This window comes from Aythya fuligula, chromosome 2, assembly GCF_009819795.1.
Source record: "Aythya fuligula isolate bAytFul2 chromosome 2, bAytFul2.pri, whole genome shotgun sequence".
In the NCBI taxonomy this organism is placed as follows: domain Eukaryota; kingdom Metazoa; phylum Chordata; class Aves; order Anseriformes; family Anatidae; genus Aythya; species Aythya fuligula.
In genome coordinates, this window is record NC_045560.1 from 84,455,196 (window position 1) to 84,473,697 (window position 18,502).

General features: G+C 38.8%; 2 protein-coding genes across 2 annotated transcripts; one reads left to right on the plus strand and one right to left on the minus strand.

Annotated features, from left to right (window-relative positions):
• Positions 1-717: 717 nt before the first annotated feature.
• On the minus strand, positions 718-9,111 carry CCT5 (chaperonin containing TCP1 subunit 5). Its single transcript, XM_032182286.1, has 11 exons — positions 8,938-9,111; positions 8,529-8,589; positions 8,277-8,441; positions 7,581-7,779; positions 6,286-6,478; positions 5,411-5,560; positions 4,955-5,074; positions 4,331-4,516; positions 3,183-3,320; positions 2,794-2,974; positions 718-1,833 (listed from the first exon to the last, which is right to left on the minus strand). Exons 1-11 carry the CDS (start codon positions 9,040-9,042, stop codon positions 1,706-1,708), a joined length of 1,626 nt encoding a protein of 541 aa, XP_032038177.1. The 5' UTR covers positions 9,043-9,111; the 3' UTR covers positions 718-1,705.
• A 662-nt stretch (positions 9,112-9,773) lies between these two features.
• ATPSCKMT (ATP synthase c subunit lysine N-methyltransferase) lies at positions 9,774-18,029 on the plus strand. The gene is made up of 4 exons (XM_032181101.1): positions 9,774-10,055; positions 12,617-12,754; positions 13,784-13,834; positions 17,479-18,029. The coding sequence occupies exons 1-4, from the start codon at positions 9,774-9,776 to the stop codon at positions 17,674-17,676; spliced, it is 669 nt and encodes a 222-aa protein (XP_032036992.1). The 3' UTR covers positions 17,677-18,029.
• The last annotated feature ends 473 nt before the right edge of the window (positions 18,030-18,502 follow it).

Genomic DNA, 18,502 nt, shown 5'->3' on the forward strand with positions numbered 1-18,502 from the left:
GAATAATTTGGTCATGGAATTCACTGTTACAGACTTGAAGGGAAAAACTAATGAAACACAAACAACAAACCATTTTCTCACTTCCTTTCCATCTTATGTACAATCCCACCAGTACAATTAAACTACTCCTTGGAAGTCCGAGCTATAGCCACGTTCATTCGGAGCTATTAAGCAAAGTAAGAGCTGGCTCTACATGAGCCAATGGATTTATGGGATTTTAGTCACAATTACAGCCATGAATCAATTCCAAGTACCAGACTTCAGCTGCAGTAAAACTGTGCAACTGTTCTGTTCATTGATCTGCATGTAAATAAACCTATTTTGGAAGAGAACAATGATGAACAGAAGTTACGGTAGTCAGTTTCTAACTAATTAAAATAAAGCTTTGCAGGATTCCTTCTTAAATAGTTATGGAAATACACTTTTATCATAACCAGCACTGGAACTTTCACACCATAAAAATCAGACTTCTCTAACCTTCCTCTACTGACACTCACTGAAGGATTTTGTTTCACTGAAGTGGTAATCGTAACACAACTAAAACAGAACATGCTAGCTAACAGAGGCAAGAGAAGTAGCTTCCTCTGTACTACTATGAAAAAACAAACAACAACAAAAAAAATAGAACACCTAACAGAACCCCACAACAAAAACCTACATGTTATTTCTGGTTTGCTACTTGCTTCTTACTAGGAATTATACATGCAAAGATGCAAGGCAGCTTACAGGTAAATTTTACTCCTCCATTTTAAAATCATTTTTGGGACTTATGAAGTAAGTACATTTACTCTTAGTAGCATAGGTAAGTTCTGGGAAGAAAAAAAAACAAAACTAAATGCATGGCTGAATGCATATCCCTGTAAAAAATCTCCTCCCTTCACATCAATCAGGAATACACTAAATATGAGTGGTAACAGGCCCAATGAAAGTTAAAGTATTCAGAGAATTGGTTTGAAGATTCTGCAAGGATCCAAATAATCTTTTTTCCTAAACCCTTTCCTAAAACCTTGTTTTTTAGGGTTTCCTAAACCCTGAACTTCTAGATGGTCATATTTGGTGCAGAACTGGTTATCTAGCTTGTTTCTTGTAATGTGATATTCATACATGCCACTGTTCAAATGGCTCTAACACTGTAATTACTCAATGGCTGTCAAAACCCAGGAATGCAACAAGCACAGGTTGCCTTGATATAAAAAAAATTCTTACTCAGTACCACAAGTGAGAACTGGAAACATTTAATCTGGATATTTTTCATTGCCAAATTTAAAATTCATACTTGAGATATTTAAGAATTACCAGAGGCTACAATAATTTTCTGCTTACTTCACTGAAGAGGGACAGAAGACCTCTTAAAATGAAAATCTGCAGACTTAGCTCACAGGCAGATAAAGGAATTAGCTGCAGGAGCAATGGAAAAAGGACCTACAAAATTCTATTAATGCATTATCCATGCTTTTTTTTTTTTCCTTCCCCATACATTCAAGAAGTTTTCCCTAAGAACATTCACACCCCTCTAAGAAAAAATGCAATGAGGCTTCCAAAACTAGTACTGAAACCATCAGTGCTAAATTGTGTTTTATTTCCAACAATTAGCCATTACAGTATCTGAAACAGTGTCCAAAATAAATAGCTGAAGATGAAGCATCAGAGTACTACCGTCTTCGCTACTGCTGTGGCCCCCTTAATGTTTCTTGCTTTTCAACCTTTACTCTTCAGATTCTCCAGGCCTACGGATATCATCAATCTTCAAAATCATTCTAACGACCTGAGTCGCCAGAGAAATCTGTTGTTTCTTACCAATCAAGGTTTCTATAACATGTTGCTGTTTCATATCTGTAAAAGACATGTGAAAGAATTAGATGGCTTCCTCAAACCTGAATGTAATGTTTAACCCAGACAGTTATTTACTATATAATTTTAAAGATACTAAATTACTCTTGCCCACCATAGTTAATGAATACTTTGCATAAACTATAGCTTTAAGTCTGGGTTCTTCCCAAAGACCATAGAACATTAAGATCAAACTCTTTTCCCCAATTAAGCCTTCCTCAATCATAACTTCACCTTCCTGTACTTCTATATACAAATATTAGAAGCATCCTAGGGGCAGAATGACCACTGAAAGCTGACGTGCCATAATGCAGAGACATCTAATCAAGGAAGGGCTATGCATTACACAAACACAAGGCTTTATGCTGTGTTCCAAAATGTACTGCCTTTTTTCTTTTCCTGAAAGGAACATGAAAATAAGAATTTGAACAGTGTAAATTCAGATGAAAACGTATTTTCATACGCTGATTTTGTAGCCTTCACTTGCTTGTTATAGGTCTATACATGTGCATGTAGCAGTGTGAACAAGACTACCTAAAGACATTTCCAACCTTTTGCTTTCTTCTTCGCAAGCTGTTTCTCAAAACAACTGTTGGTTGGTAGGACTGCACTGTAAAATGGATCACTAAAAATACAGTACTAAGAACACATCCCATTTTTGCCTCTTAGTGAATAGTTTTTATTCCTGTCCCACCAGGTCAGCAGGATCTACAACTAATCTTGTCACTTTTGGTTCAAGCAGTTACGCGTTTTCTTCCTATCAGACATCATGTGTCTCTCCCACTCCCATTTATCAGGACAAGGGAAAAAAGTTCATAATTGAAGTGACAGACATCTTAAAAAAAAAAAAAAAAAAAGGAATTAAAAGAAAAAAGGGGCTGGGGGACAAAATATAACCTTTTTCATTTTTTGAGGAAGAAAACCCTGTTATGCTTCTCTCCTTCTCCCCATTACACATCTTACCATTTGTTCCTTTCTGCAAGCAATCAATGCCGAGAGCAGGATTATTTTCTTTCACTTGTCTAGCCCGTACTTCAGTCATAGTGTGTATTGGATTCATTCCACTGTTCTCCGACAGGGCCATGGGGATTACCTCCAGGGCATCTGCAAAAGCTCTCATGGCATACTGTTCCAAAGATGGGCACTAGGAAAAAACATAAAAAGGCACTTGCAACAACTTTACAAAGAGGGGAAGCAAAACTTTAACGCTGGTTATCAGAGAATGTCAGGAAGTTCTGTAATATGCATTTTTCTGGAAGCTCTTTGAAGCTTTTTGGAAACTCTTAAAATGGTCTTAATCCTTTTTTTCTCCATGGGAAATTAAAGAGAGTTGTAGAATGTTTCTTCCTTACCTTATCTGCTGCTTCACTGACTGCCAAGGCACAAGAAATTTCAGCAGCACCACCACCATACACAATACGATTATCACGGACAAGATTCCGGATCACACATAATGCATCATGAAGAGATCGCTTTGCTTCTTCAATGATCTGGAATTAGAACATGGCACATACTTTACAGCACACAACTGACTGATATGAAGATGAATTTCCGAGTATAGAAACAAAAACTGCACATGAACTAGAGGATCTCTTCACTGCTCTACTGCTGCTATACTATACTACTTCAGAAGTGTTGGCTTCCTAGTAGCAGAGAAGGAATGAAAAATACATACCAAGACAAAAGCCACAAATGTAAATGCCAACATTATTTTCAGACTGCAATTTGTATCAACTCCAACAGATGTAGAAGGATTTAACAAGCTATGCTAACCTTTCAGGAAGCATTTTTGTTTTCTGAAAGAACTCTTTAGACTGGCACTTAAAATTCTTTTTTTCCCATTTTTCACCCAAAGTAGAATTTGACCTATACTAAATGTAATTCCACACTAACAGTTCAGTCAGTGACGAGATTAAGTAGAGAAGCATTAAAAATGGTCTCATTCTGTTCTTTTAAACTGTTATAAATTAGAAATGACATACAGAAGCACAGAAAACCTGATCTCGCAAAAATACTAATATATCTTTACTCATAAAAATGACCTTTCCATGAGAAAAAAAAAAAGCACCCACAAATAAAATTATTTCTCTATTTACAAACAATATGGTCTAATAGTGAGAAACATAACATTTTCATTCAAAAACATGGGATATGAATTTAACGTGACTTAGCAGTCACTGTTGCCTATAGCCCCACTTCCCCCAAATTCTTCCACAGTGCAGAGTAAAATTTAGATAAAAATAATTGAAGAGTTAACGTGCTCTTAATATGAAAAAAACTACACATTCAACAACTGAGGCATCAAACATTAGTAACGAACTGCTGTGATCCAACCTGGTAGGCAGCTAAACAGCACACAGCCACTTGCTAACTGCAAGTGAGCATCAGTGCATTATCACCATTATTCTCATCCTCAATCCGAGCACAGCATCACACCAGCTACTAGGACAAAGATCAATTCTATCCCAGCCAAAACGAGGACATAAACTAAGCACCTTACCATTTTATTTCCTCCTCTAATGAAAATGGTCACAGCTCTAGAATTCTGACACTGTTCAATGACGAGCATCCTGTCCTTTGTTGTTCCAAAGGAGATCTCTCGGACGATACCAGCAAACCCCAGCTTCTCTGGTGTGAGTTCACAGAAGCGAGGAACAATGCGCCCTCCAGTTGCAATGGCAATTAACTAAAATTAAACAACCATCAATTATTTTGAGAAGACTTTTCCATAGTGCTTAAATAGCATAAGCTAATAGAAACGAATCTATCAAATGCCTCCAAAGTTACATTCTCATTGCTTCAGTCAAAGGGCAGATTTCAGGCAATGCCTTGTTTCTACAAACACTAAGACTGAAAGGAGAAGCAATTCCAGCCACATAAAATCTGCAACAGGCAATACGCACGGACACCAATAATAGACTGTAACCCCAATAATCCTCGTTTCTTCCCCTAGATCTTCCCAGTGATTTTGCTCCAATATTTACCAATATCACACCTCATTATGCAGTTCTACCTAAAAAGCCCACACTTAATTGGTACAGCACTACACAACAAGCTGGTTGTATAATATGGCTGTATAACAGGAGGACTGGTGCGAATCCTGGTTTCTGAAGATTTTACTTACTTCTATTTCAGGTCCACCAACCCAACGAACAGCAGGCAGCTCGTTCTGGAGCAGCAAGTGGTTTGCCTCATCATCAAAACCCCACTGGCAAATAGCAAGGTTTGCACCAGTGTCTTTTATCTGAAATCAACACACAACAATCTACAGATCAGCACTAAACCAGAAAGGAAGACAAGTTTCTTAACAGTTTTAATTGCACTTTTCTCAAAACAGAACTCTCTGAAGAAGGCATGTATCTGTATAAGTGGCACATATAGAATTGAAAGTACATTTCAAACTAGAGTGTTATCTATTACTTCCATAAACTTAACTTTCACTCACAGCCTTACAATTCCTTGTATGCTGCCTCTTATCTGGATTAGTAGCTCATTTGCAGGAATAAATCAATGCATTATGCTGTTTTGTGTAAAGGCTATGAAAAATTACAAAACAGAGAAGTAACGTTGAACACTCCACCTGCTTCACCATTTCTTCAAACTTCTCCTTCTCGTATTTCTGCAGTGCCTTGTAATCTTCCACAGATGTGACATCAAGCTTATGCTTGGTTTTGGGCTTAGGTGGTTCAAATGGACAAGTAAGGATTGCAATTTTAGCATCTTTGAGCTCCTGTACATTAACATAAAATAAAATAAAATGAAAAGGTTGCATTTTAATCACAGTAACACCTCTTTCTTGTATTTGCACAATGTACAGACGTTGTTAAAAAGGTAGAGACAGAAAGAACCTTGAAGATCACTTGACTCTTTCTGAAGTTTTAACTAACAGCCACACACTTCTATCAAAAATTGAACTAATTCAAAAGAAATTCCACAGCTTCTAGACACCGTTTAAGCACTCAATCTTTACCAGTTATTTTAAGTATTAAATTAATAAAAAAAAAAAAACAACAAAAAACTCCTACCTACTGTTACCATTGAAAATACTACTTCTATGGTGTTCCAAACAGGACAACACTCCAACTCAGAGTGTAACAGTACAAGTTTTGTGATACTGAGTTGCATTAAAAATCAGTACACTGACATTTGGTTCTCAATTCTAACACAGTTCTTCGCATTACTCTCTACCAATGACTTGCACTTTATGCTTGTTCTCACTTAGTTGTGCAGTAATCATCTCCCCAATCATTTCTCAAGATTCTTGTGACTTCTAAGTTGGTCCTATCCAACAAAGAATTTAACATTCCTCTTCCCTTCCTCTGTTGATACATGAGTGAAGCAACAAGCCAAACCACAGCGGTGTTTAAATGCTTCAATGCTAGAACAGCATTTTTGGTCTATTTCTATGCAGAATCATTTAAACTGTTACAGATGACAACCAGAGTGTTCGCTTACTTTAGGCATCTGCGGATGACTGAAATCTTTATCCACAATCACTCCTTTAACCAGCTGCGTATCTTCCAGTCTACCTCCCACTTTGCCTTGCACTTTGATCAGCTCAAAATCAACATCTTTACGTTCCATATCTGCTACTGTCAGTACAGCATTCACGGCAATTTCTGCCATTTGTCTGTGACAGCGGTTAACACTAAATAAAAGAGAATACAAGGAAGATGTGTTACATGTATACAGTTCAGAAGAAAGAAATTGACTCTGTCAATATGAAACATAATATATGCGTGTATATATATGTATGTGCAGATACATATATATATACATATTAGTATTACTAATAGCTTGTTTGCTGTATGAAGAGAGGGTGTCCTGCTCACTGGTTCACCTGAACATGCCAAACATGACAGAAACCAGAACACATGTCTTCATGAACACAGTTGCAAGACGCAGATTTGAAGCAAGCAAGGAGAACTAACTACTCAAAATACTCTAGTCCCAGAAACCAACGTTAAGACAGGTCTGCATAGGAAGCTCTTACAATGTGTCAAAAGATACTGCAATCATAAACTGCACTTTGCAAAAACAGGCCCACAGGAATTAAAAATGAGAGACACCCCTCTCTGTACTTTTCTGTTTTAACTCTCTCTCATGCGTTTCCTATAATTTTAGGTATTAACTCCACAATATCTTAGAAAGCTAGTGCCCAAAGAGGGACAGACAAAAACTGTCCCAAGAAATAAAACTGGGAAATGACACTGATGCTCATTTACTCCATACTATATAGCAAATAAACGTTACAGTACAAATGGAAAGCTCACTTTTACACCCAAGACCTTAATTTAGATTTGTGTATTTTTAATAAAAATGCACTTATAGAACCAGTAGCTACCACTACATGTCTTTTTGGGTAAAAAAAAAAAAAAAAAAAAAAAAAAAAGAGAGAGAGAACTAACAGGTAGCTACTTTTACAAAGTTTGCACTTGCTATGATGCACAAACACAGAATAAAATAGGTAGAACGAAATTGATTTTGCAGCTGTTTAACTTCATGGAGTTGCCCCTTTAGAGAACAAGGGTTTCACAGTTTCTTATCCAGAGATAAGAGTCCATTGAGAAAGCAGCCAAAATCAAAGAAACATTAAAGAGCAGCAACTCTAGTAATAACTTAATAATTCATCAAAGCATCAAGGATTTCTCCTTTCAACTTAAGTGGAAAATATAAGTATTTGTAAATTTTCATGTACGTATGGAAAATATAAACACTTGTCAATATTCTCGAAGGTTTTGTGAACTTACACTTTAGAGCCTAGTGTTGTCTTGGCTGTCTGGATCAGAGGCTCTGTGTTCTGTGGGTCAACTGGAAAGCTGTCGCTGATTTTGTCGAGATGCTCAATAGCAATGCGAGCTGCCTGCTCGTAACCATCTGCTATTCTGATGGGGTGAATACCACGGTCCAGCAACTGCTCAGCCTGTTCCAACAGTGCTCCAGCCAAAACTGTAAAACAAAATTTTTAAATAATGTTCACTCTCCCACAGATGGAGGCATCCTGTATTATACATTATCAAAAGCTTAAGAAGTATACCTTTGGATTTATTCTGCAGTATCAGTTTGAGGTTTATTAGGTAATAATATTGGTAATAATAATGCCATCAATGCCCTACTTACTGAGAAAGAAGACTGCATTGAGACTGTAAAAGCACAGGAGACAGTAAGATCATTATGGAAGAAAATTATGCAAAGAGTTCTGAAAGTACAAAGAGGCCTTCCAACACTAACTTCAAATGCTGCCATACTTTAAGAGAGACACAAAAGCATCTTTTGGATTAAAAAACCTCCTAACAGATGAACTAAAAAGAATAGTGATGCAATAAATACTCTAAAAACATGCTTCAGAAAAGCCTCTGTCACTCCATAAGTGATTTCTTAAAATAGTTTAAGAAACTTGGCTCTAAAACTAGAAATCCCAAACTAAATGTAAAATCTTTTCTTACCAACGACTCCTGTAGTTCCATCCCCAATCTCATCATCTTGAGATTTAGACAGCTCCACCATGAGCTTGGCAATCTGGTGGTCCACATCCATCATATTCAGGATGGTAGCGCCATCGTTGGTTACTGTCACCTCACCATCTTTGTCCACCATCATTTTATCCAAGCCTGAAAAAGACAGAATGTGAGGACAAACCTAGACACCCCTGAAAAAAAAACAATTAGTAAGTAGAAATAATTAAAGTGATTCATTACCGTTGGGCCCGAGGGATGTTTTCAGGGTATTTGCCACAGCCTTTGCTGCCATTATGTGAGACTATAAAAGAATGGAAAAGTTAAATCAGTATTTTGCGTCCACAAATAGCAGTATTAAGATAAGAAATATAAAGAAAAACTATTCTATTGTGGTAGTTAAGTATTGCAAATGTTGTATTTTAAGTAGCAACAGAGAACTATGACTGGAAAAAGACCTACATAAGCACATGGCTTTTAGGCTAGGTATTTCACGAGCCTTTTTGTCACACGTGGAGGCAAGGCTTATAGAACAACTCACTCGCACGTTTAAGGCTCACAGAGGAAAACTGAGCGCACGGCTCCCCCCGGCCGCGTGTGGCGGCCATCCCCGGCAGGGCCCCGCCGCCGCCTGCCGGCCCCCCCCGCTCACCTTGAGCGCCTCCAGCCCCATGAGGCGCGTCTTGCGCTCCTGGTCCTTGAGGATGAGGAAGGGCCGCCCATACTCATCAAACGCCAGCGTCCCCATGGCCGACATGGCTGCGGCGGCTCCCAACGGCCCCCAACCGCTCCCAACGGCCACCCGAGCACGAGCCGCGCCCGCCCTGCACGCCGCGCCGTGACGCAACGCGCTCGCCCGCCGGCGGCACCGCGCCTGCGCAAAGGGCCGCCCCGCGACATATTTCGCTGGGGGAACTTATGTGGCGCCCGCGGCGGAGCTTTCTGGAAGCGGCCGGGGGCTCCGGGCGCTGCGCGGCGCTCGCGGCCCCGTCCACTAGCGCGGCGCGGGGGGGGTGGGGAATGCGATTAGGCGCAATTCGGGCGCCAGGCGGGCCGCAGCGAGGTGACGGGAAGAGAATAAGGAAGGGCAGCCCCGCTGCCGAAGGGAGCCGTGCGGATCTTCTCTTCAGCGTGTGCAGAAAGGTGCTCGCTCTCCTCCCTTATCTCCCCCGCCATAGAGGGGTGGTAGGGTCCTCCTCCATAAATAAGGCCGCCGGCGGGGGGGATCCCTCATTGTGGGGTGTGGGGCGGGGGGCCAGGGGAGAGGGGTAATGTGTCTTTTCTTCTTTTTCTTCATGAGCAATAAACCTAGTACCTCAGCCGCTTATATGCAATAATTTGATTTTTTATTTAACATTTTTTTAAGACCTAGGAATCAGCTGAAGTGTTTAAGCACCCCCCTTGTGTTACACGTGTCACATCATGATGTTTTGCCTGTTAATCCCTCAGTTAGTGAAGCCATCCCCCTGTTAATCTTTGTCCACAGGCATGGTGTCCAAAGCACTGGTGGCCGAGAGCCCCGCTCCACTCGCACAAGGAAGCCCTGAGGAGCCCTCCAGAAGAAGGCAGTGGGGGCTGCTGGCCACGGGCGCAGTTGGCGGGGTGCTGGTGGCCCTGTACGCCGTGGTCACCCCCTTCCTGGCGCCAGCCCTCAGGAAGGTGTGCCTGCCCTTCGTCCCCGCCACCTCAGCGCAGATCCAGAATGTCCTGAAAATGTTGCAGGGCAGAAGCGGCTCTCTAGCTGACATTGGCAGCGGGGATGGCCGCGTTGTAAGTTACAGATGTCTCCTTCCTTCTCTACCTCAGCAAAGCAGCAAATACTCCACTCCTGGCCTCTGCTTTGTCATATTTACAAATGTTTTCCTTCACACACATTGTATTTTACCAAGCTTTATGCAAAGCCTGAGAATGGTTTACGTTTAGTTTAGGTGAACAATCGATAGTTTTGTTCCAGCCTTACTCTCAGCTTGACAAAGTAGCATCCCAAATCATAACCTCATCTCGTTGCTTGGGAGGCATTGCACTGCGTTCACATAAAAAGATGTAATTAAAGTATTGGCACTGTGTTTTCCCGGAGAGCTGTATTCCACATAGGTTTATAGCTGCAGCATGTGAGGCTGTGAGCTTAAATAACCCTCTGCTTTTGGAGCTGCAGCTCTGTGATTACTGCATAAAAGTGACAGAAGAACAAAAAGATGAGAAAGGAATGATGGATTACAAAAATAAATATCATGGTATCATTAAAACTGTAGTCTTAATGCCATTGTACACTGCTGGCTGCCCCATTTCAACATGAATGTGGTAAACCAGAGCCACTGCAAAGCTGAATGGTAGGAAACAACTGTGGAAAGGCTGCTCTGCTCTCAGCAGACTTTCAGTACAGAAGCTAGTTCAAGGCTTTTTCTGTATGGTAATTAGGATATAGGACAGGCAATTTTACTGGCTTCAAATGTTTTTAGTATTGTAACACCCATTTTTCAGTGTCAGTTTCTGGTCTTTATCATTATGTGGCAAAGTTAGGATTCATCCAACCCACTGCAAAATTATTTTAAGATTGAGCTCAACAGCTTGCTGTGGAGTTTTGGGGCAGAAATAGATGCAAAAAGAAGTTAGGGAAGTCTGGGGGGAAATTTTTGGGTAGCCAAAGTGATGCTGTGCTTTCAGGGCATTGCCCAGACCTTCCATTTGTCAAAAGTGGTGGTGAGGGAGAGCGCTGCAGAGAATAGTATTTTTTTTTTTTTTTGTAGTTGTGGTGTTTTGGGTACTATTTTTAAAGCACCTGCATAACAGGATGGTGCATTAAGTGGGTTGTTGATGGAAACAAGGAAGATCTTTCTTGAATACTGCTTTTGTCCATATTTCATGTGAATGATTTGACCATCTGTCCATGCTGCAGTTGTATTTGGACATCCAAATTGTGAACGAATTGCACCTAAGTAAGACCTAGGGAAAAGTACATAGGTACAAGAGAACTGCAGTTTCTGATGTCCTCTCTACTCAGCATTCTGGCTTTTGACCCTTATCCGAGACACCTAATTTGACTAGCTACTGCGTATTTTATTCCAATTCCATATATATCTACATATGTAGGCACCTATATATATACATATATATAAATATACATGTGTATATATGCACATTAGTGCCTAAATGGAGACTGAAGGCTGCTTGGAGAGCCAGGTGCCCCAAATTGGATGCTCAGTGTTGCCTTAATGCATCTGTATTGAAAAAAGTTGAGCTTCTGTTCATGTTTGTAAATATTTAGCACTTACATGGTGTATTCTGTGAACAAATATGAACATATTTTATTTTCAAGCATGGTGAAAATGTCAGATTCTTTTACTATATTTGAAAATTTGGTGTGTGTGATGCAAGTGGCGTTATTTTAATACTGTGCAGCATATTGTGTGATACTGCTGTTTGAGATGTTGTATTAAAAAATTTGTACTTCTTCCTGATTCTACCTTGCCTGCAATTCATAGCTGATAAGGCTTTTCCTGATTAAAGCTTGGCAGTAACCTTTTAAATTATGGCTCAGTCCTAGATTTTAATATTTCTAAAAATTAGTGTGCTGTTTTGGTTTGAAGTTTCCTCAAAAAAAAAAAAAAAAAAAAAAAAAAAAGCTTTGATTTAGTTAGAAGACATTTGCTATACAGCGTAATGATTCTGAATATTAAGGTCTGATTTGAGGGAGTATACTTGATACATTTTGTTAACTGAGTTACCTTTTGCCTTTTCAAAATTATGTGTGAAGTTTAACATTAGGTAAAAGATACACTTTGAGGTTTGCTCTGTGATTTTTTTTTTCTTTAATTTTTATTTTTATGGATGTCAACAGATTGGTTTCACAGACTTTCCATTGATAGGTCATTTTGGCTTTGATGCAGGGATCTTTCAAGTGCCTTACCCTTCACTGCTTCTCAACTAGGTTGCATGCTCTAATTCTGAGTGTATCTGCTTATGTGTTTTACTGTCTCCAGGGTCAGTTTTGGTACTCTTGAATTCTAAGATAGTGCCATGAATATGTTAAATTAAACTTTTATGTGAGCTGTAGACATAGTACAAGCTTACAGCTTTGTCCTGTGAATGTTTAAGTGGTTAATTTTGTTTGTGTGAATATCAATTTCAACAGAACTAGTCATAATAGCAAAATATAATCTGAATTTTTGTTTGCTATACTACCATTCTCTTAGGAATTAAAATCTGATTACTTCTAAATGTACGTTCCTTTGACGTGTAAATAAAATTCTGTCCTTTCTCCTGTTTGGATGAATATACCTTTTAGCACTCTCTCTCTGTTTTTAAGTGAAGATTTCTTCTCTTCCTTGTAGGTGATAGCAGCTGCCAAAATGGGATTCAAAGCTGTTGGTTATGAGTTAAATCCCTGGCTAGTCTGGTACTCCAGATACCGTGCCTGGAGAGATGGGGTACATCACAACACCAAATTCTATATCTCAGACTTGTGGAAGGTAGGTGCTGGAGTACCTAAGAATGAATGGGAGATTTCCATAGTTCAGAGATACTTTCTTGGAAGAATTGTATTTGTCTGGCCACAAGATGCTGTATTGGGCTTTGAGAAGAGTGCTTACAGCATAGAAACAAGGCTCACTGCATGTTTACAATGCTCTGCTGGTTTTGTGCTGTAGTGACTTGCTGTGCTTTTCCAGTACAGATTTTCTGAGCATACTACATCGTACTTTTGCCAGCTGAATGATGTGGGCTACTGTAATGTCAGGCTTCGCTGAGAGCTACTTCTGTGGAGTTGGTAACAAGACTCTTGTTACCTAATGTGCAAGAACTCTGTCTTGTGGTATTGCATTAGATGTGTGTTCTTCTGTAGCTGTGCAGTATGTTACCTGATTTTTAGTGTTGCTTCAAGCTGTTTTTTATAACGTGCATTCATTTGAATGAAAATTGCATCTTTAATGAGACTTACTTTTTGCTATATTTATGTTTGTCTCCCCCCAGCTATTCCCATCAGTCTTTTTTCTTTAAGTAGCATTTTGTAAAGAGTAAAGTAGATACAAGGAATCGGTAAAAAGTGTAAATATACTCTTTTTTTCTCTTTATTCAGAAGAGGTGTGTTGGAAAACTGGGCACTGTCTAGAAGAACCCAGCCATTGCAATGGGAAGCTCCAACAACTAACATTTAACAAGATGGGGCAAACTTAAAACATATCTTATGTTAACATATATAGGAGTTGTGGGAAAACATAACAGTGAATAAAATCATACAGTGTTTTCTAAATTGATTTTCTTCGTGCTCCTGAAATTGGAGCCATATCCTTGACCAGGCAGTAGTTTTCTGCTACTCAGCAGAATAAAGTTGTCTGTATGTGGAAGTTTGTGTGATGAATACTTGATATTGGATCTCCTTTCTTATTTTTGGTCTAAATCCCTGTTCAAAGGAGTGTGTTTAGAAGGTTCAGGAGAGAATGGTGAGAACTTCTCCAATTAGAGTGCTCATTTCTTTAAGGCTCTTTTTTTTTTTTTTTCAGGTTTCTTTTTCCCATTATACAAATGTTGTTATTTTTGGGGTACCTCAAATGGTAAGTTTTATTATTTTTGCACAGTTATTTTAATATCAAGGTACTCATCTGCAAAATAAATCAACTTACAAAATGTCAAAGGTAGTACTAATAATATTTAGGTATTTCATCGTTGGTTATTAATGTCCATGGTAAAACCTGGTAAAACTTGTGATGGTGTGCACACTGGAGCTCTAAAAGCATTCCTGGATGGCGGTGGTGGTAGCATTGTATTTACCATCAATTAGTGAAGTTTAGAATCAAAATGAAAACTGATGTATTTAAGTTGCCTTGAGAAGGTGATAGATCAATTCTTGAAAATTTCAGGTTTTCATACTGGGAAAAAAAAGTGATGTTTGCAGGGAGAGGAGGGAGTAAGAAACTGGCTACAGCTGCTTTTCTGTGAACTTGTCAGTGGAAGTTACTGAACTTTTGTTAGATTATCTAAAAATGGGATGACCTCAAATTAGGCTAGTAGCTAGTATTCTGAAATAATTCCTTGCTCATTTTAGACTGTGAGGGTTTTAGGAAGAAAGACAAATACTTCAAGTGTAATTGCTAGAGAACAAGTGTACAAATTTCTTTGCTTTTTAGGAGGGCTTTGTAGCTTATGTTCATCGTGTCCCATGGGTTCTTCAAAATTGCTGTAGATATTACTGCATAGAGACTATTTTGGTATATTAGATAAATTCAGTCAGGACTTTTACTTTGACTTTCGGCTTTATCTAGTTTTTCTTTTTTACTACAGAAGAGAAAAATTATATTTTCTATATTTATCATTAGAAACTTCTATATATGTTGAATGCGTATGGAGAAGTGAAATGGAAATATATAAATGCTTCCGTACTGCTGCTTTTTTTATTTTTTTGTGCTAGGGCAGATGTGGGATGAAGTGGAGCAAAGAGCTTTACGTGATGCTATACTGTGCAATATGCATTGGTGTGGTAGTAACAGGAAGACACAACAAGAAGCATAATGATGTTTCCTTACCCTCTGATTTTTCCTTTAGCAGCATGGGAATTAAAATACCTACTTCAGATTCACGTTGTAACTCGTGGTGAGAACTGAAGTGAAAATGCGTTTTTTTCCTACTTTTCTGGTGGCGTATTAGCGAGAGCTGTTGCAGTGCTCGTGCTGCAGATGTTCCCAGGTTTGAATGCTGTGTGTTCTCTGGCTTGAATTCCAGGAGGGGGCAGTATAAAGATTTGAATCTGCAGTCACAAAGTCTGCAGTTGCACCAAGAGCACAAGTGCAAGTGAAGAAAGATATTTCAGTAAACTAAACAAATGCCATAGGAGAATGTGAGGGTGATTAGTTGAAATACTGGCTGAATTTTAAAATCAGCTAATTTACCCCATTTTTATACTACTATGATAGAAAGAGTACCCTTTAGTCTCAGAATAACTTCAGTAAATTCAGCAAATATTAGTCTTAATTCTTCCAATAAAATACTGTCATAAATGTAACAGACCCAAACATAGGAACTACAGTGTGTCCTGAGAATTAATTTGCTCATAATGTTCTTTAAATTTACTTTCTCTGTTGTGAATGCTTAGTCTCCTGAATGACTAAATTGATTTTCTAGAAACTCTTAATGCATTTTCTCTCTCTCTTTTTTTTTTTTTTTTTTTTTTTTTGACTGAGGGCAATAAATGTCTTTAGCTTTTATAGTAATAGTGGTCTGGTTTGATGTTGTCACACTGTGCTTTTATTTCACATCCAAGATTAGCTAACAGAACTGGGATGTATTGATCTTTAGTGAAGACTCTGAGACCTCTCTGTTCTTGCAAGCATCTGGGGGAAGATGTGTTTATCAATGAGTCATTGCAGAGAGACTTTTACTTGCTCGGGGTGAGATGACAGAATTTTTACCAGGTGTTCATGTTCACAACTGCAGTTGAATTTTAACTAAATATGTCCTGTACAAAAGTTTTTTACTAAGCTATTTATCTATATAGATGTAACAAATAAAATCTGAATGATATAAAATACAGTATGGTTATAACGCTTAATGTTACTGAGAGATTTAGCTTAAAACTACTTTGGGTTTGGTTCAAGAATGCAATTGCTTTTGGCTGAGCTGTTAATGAAATCTTCTAATTTGAGACATGAGATACCACTGTTTTTCATAATTACTCAGTAAAGATTAGGCTAGGACCATGTTTGTGGACTGTATTAATTGCTATAACAACTTAGTCCTGTCTCTTCTGGTGTATTAGTTCAGTTTGAGATATGAAATTGGGCTTATTTTTCTCATTTTTTTAAGCAAAAATGTTTAAAAGCATTTGCTGTATGGAATAAATCAGAGCACAGAATACTTAAAGGCATTCATAGATCTAATATACCCATGAGTAACCTCTGAACAATTTTCCTAAAATATCCCATTGTAAGCTTAAATTTAGCTATAGTGGGATGGAGCGTCAAAGGTAGGCCCTGCGTGTATGTGAGAGTTGAAGTTAGCTTTAGCCTTTGAAAACGTTTTTGAAAGCCAGTCTTGTTTTCTAATGTGTTCTGTATTTTTTGGTTTGAAATTTTTGTTTATCTTGTGTCCTTCCTGACTTAAATTGAACTGTATTTGTAGATAATTACTATCCTTTCAACCTTTTAATAGTTAAATGCTCTGCCACAATATCAAAGTAAAAATATTTTAATTTTGGAGCTCGCTGCTATAATTACTCGCTGAGATAGATATCATTTGTCAGAAGGAATTCCAAATGGATGTGCAGTGATCTACTTAAGCATAACACCCGATTTTTTGCAAAGGACAGAAATGGATAGATCTATGCAGCGTCCTCCCAGCCCCCAATATAACAGCAATCTGGGGGTTGGAAAGAAAATAGATGTGTTAATTCATTTCTCACTTAATCCATAGAGGCATTTTTGGCATACTTATGGGAGATAAAGTACCTGGGCAGAGTGTTGCTCAGTTCTGAAGGGGCAATGATATTTCCTGTAGCAAAAATTGAGCTGATACAAAAGCCAATGGAGGAAAGTTGTACGGAGCAGGTCTTCAACCAAGGCAAGCTGCAGGGTGGTATGTGCTGTTTCACATAGTGCTGTGCAGGGACTTAGGTGTTCGTTTTTGTTAATAGTCTGGAGCCAACAAAGCACAGTTTCAGTGCTGTGTACCACACCAATACTTTGCCATACAGTGAGAGCAGAATGCTTGCTTTGGTCTGCTGACCAGACGTGGGGTTTTGAGCCTCCCAAGATATATCTTGGCGTTAGACTGGAAATCATGAAAAGCATCGGCCTTTGAGTATCACGCAACTTGAGGTGTTATAAATTGTATAATTTTCGGATGCTAAACTCTAATTGTCTGCAGGGAAGAATCTCACTGAAGAAAATAATGAATTAGAAAATGCAAAGTCTTGCCTTAATGTGGTTGTGTGTGTGTATATGTTTTTGTTTTTTAAACTAAAGGTTCATCTACTGTAATTTAATTTTAAAGACTTAGTTACAGTTGCAGTGATCTCACTGGTCAGGGCAAATAACCATTTTCTAGTTTTAGATACTCTTTGTCAATGCATCAAACCAGAACGTATCAGGAATACTTCCTATTTTTTTCAAATATTCCTCAAACCTTGGACTTGTCTTTGACACTTAGATTAGAGAATGTTTCTGTTTTGTACTGTTCCTGAAAGTTTTTTGTTGCTGCCTCACAGATGCCACAGTTGGAGAAGAAGCTCAAAGAAGAGCTTGAATCTAATGCCAGAATCATCGCCTGTCGTTTTCCTTTCCCTTGCTGGATCCCAGATCATACTACAGGAGAAGGAATAGACACCGTTTGGGCCTATGATTTGAAGTGCCCTAGAGGAAGCGAAAGTAAAAGTTTAGAAACAACACCAGCAACAGAATCTTAAACATCTAATGTACGAATGTACTGAATTTTTCAGCTTTGACTTCACCAGTTGGAAGATGAGATTAACATGAAATGGAGACCAGGATTTTGAGGTGTATATTCTCTAAAATAACTGAAGTACATTGGTTATCTGAAAACACAGAAAGGTTTAGTTAAAGGACTTGGTGTGTTTAGTAAAAAGTATTGGAAAGTGTTACAGAATCAGAAAACTTTAGTATAGAAAACAGGATAAAACAGGGTTCAGTACTGTTATGGGAAGCATGTGTGAGTTCAAGTGCTCAAATTGGCTAGCCTAAAACCAGAGGTCATTCGGTCCAAGCCCCCCGCTCAGGCAGGGCCACCTGAAGCCAGTTGCCCGGGTCTGTGTCAGACAGCTTCTGAGTATCTCCAAGGAGAAAGCCTTTGCTGCACAGTGACTATGTAAGTTTGTGAGACCTCTGCACAAGTGCTGTCTGGAGATCTAAGCTTGAACAAGTTAGGGAGTTGCCACCTGACTGCTAGGCGGTTGTTACCATACCTAAAATTAGCTCAGGCCAAGAGAAGCAGAGAAATGCTGCTCTTGGGTCAACACAAACCCTGTGACATTTCATTAGCAGTTACAAAAACATGTTTCTTGAGTTTAAGGTATCTGACTTGAAGAGAAGCTGGTTGTTATTTGGGATGTGTAGCTACAGGTATACTTGTCCTCAAGCTTTTTCGTGTGTGTGTGTGGGAGGGGAGGAGGAAGGAGAATGTGAAATAAAATCCTCACTGAGGAGATGAAATGACGCAGTAGATTTTTTTTTCTCCTTATACTGTATACAAAACAGGAGAAGAAAGGGGCAGAT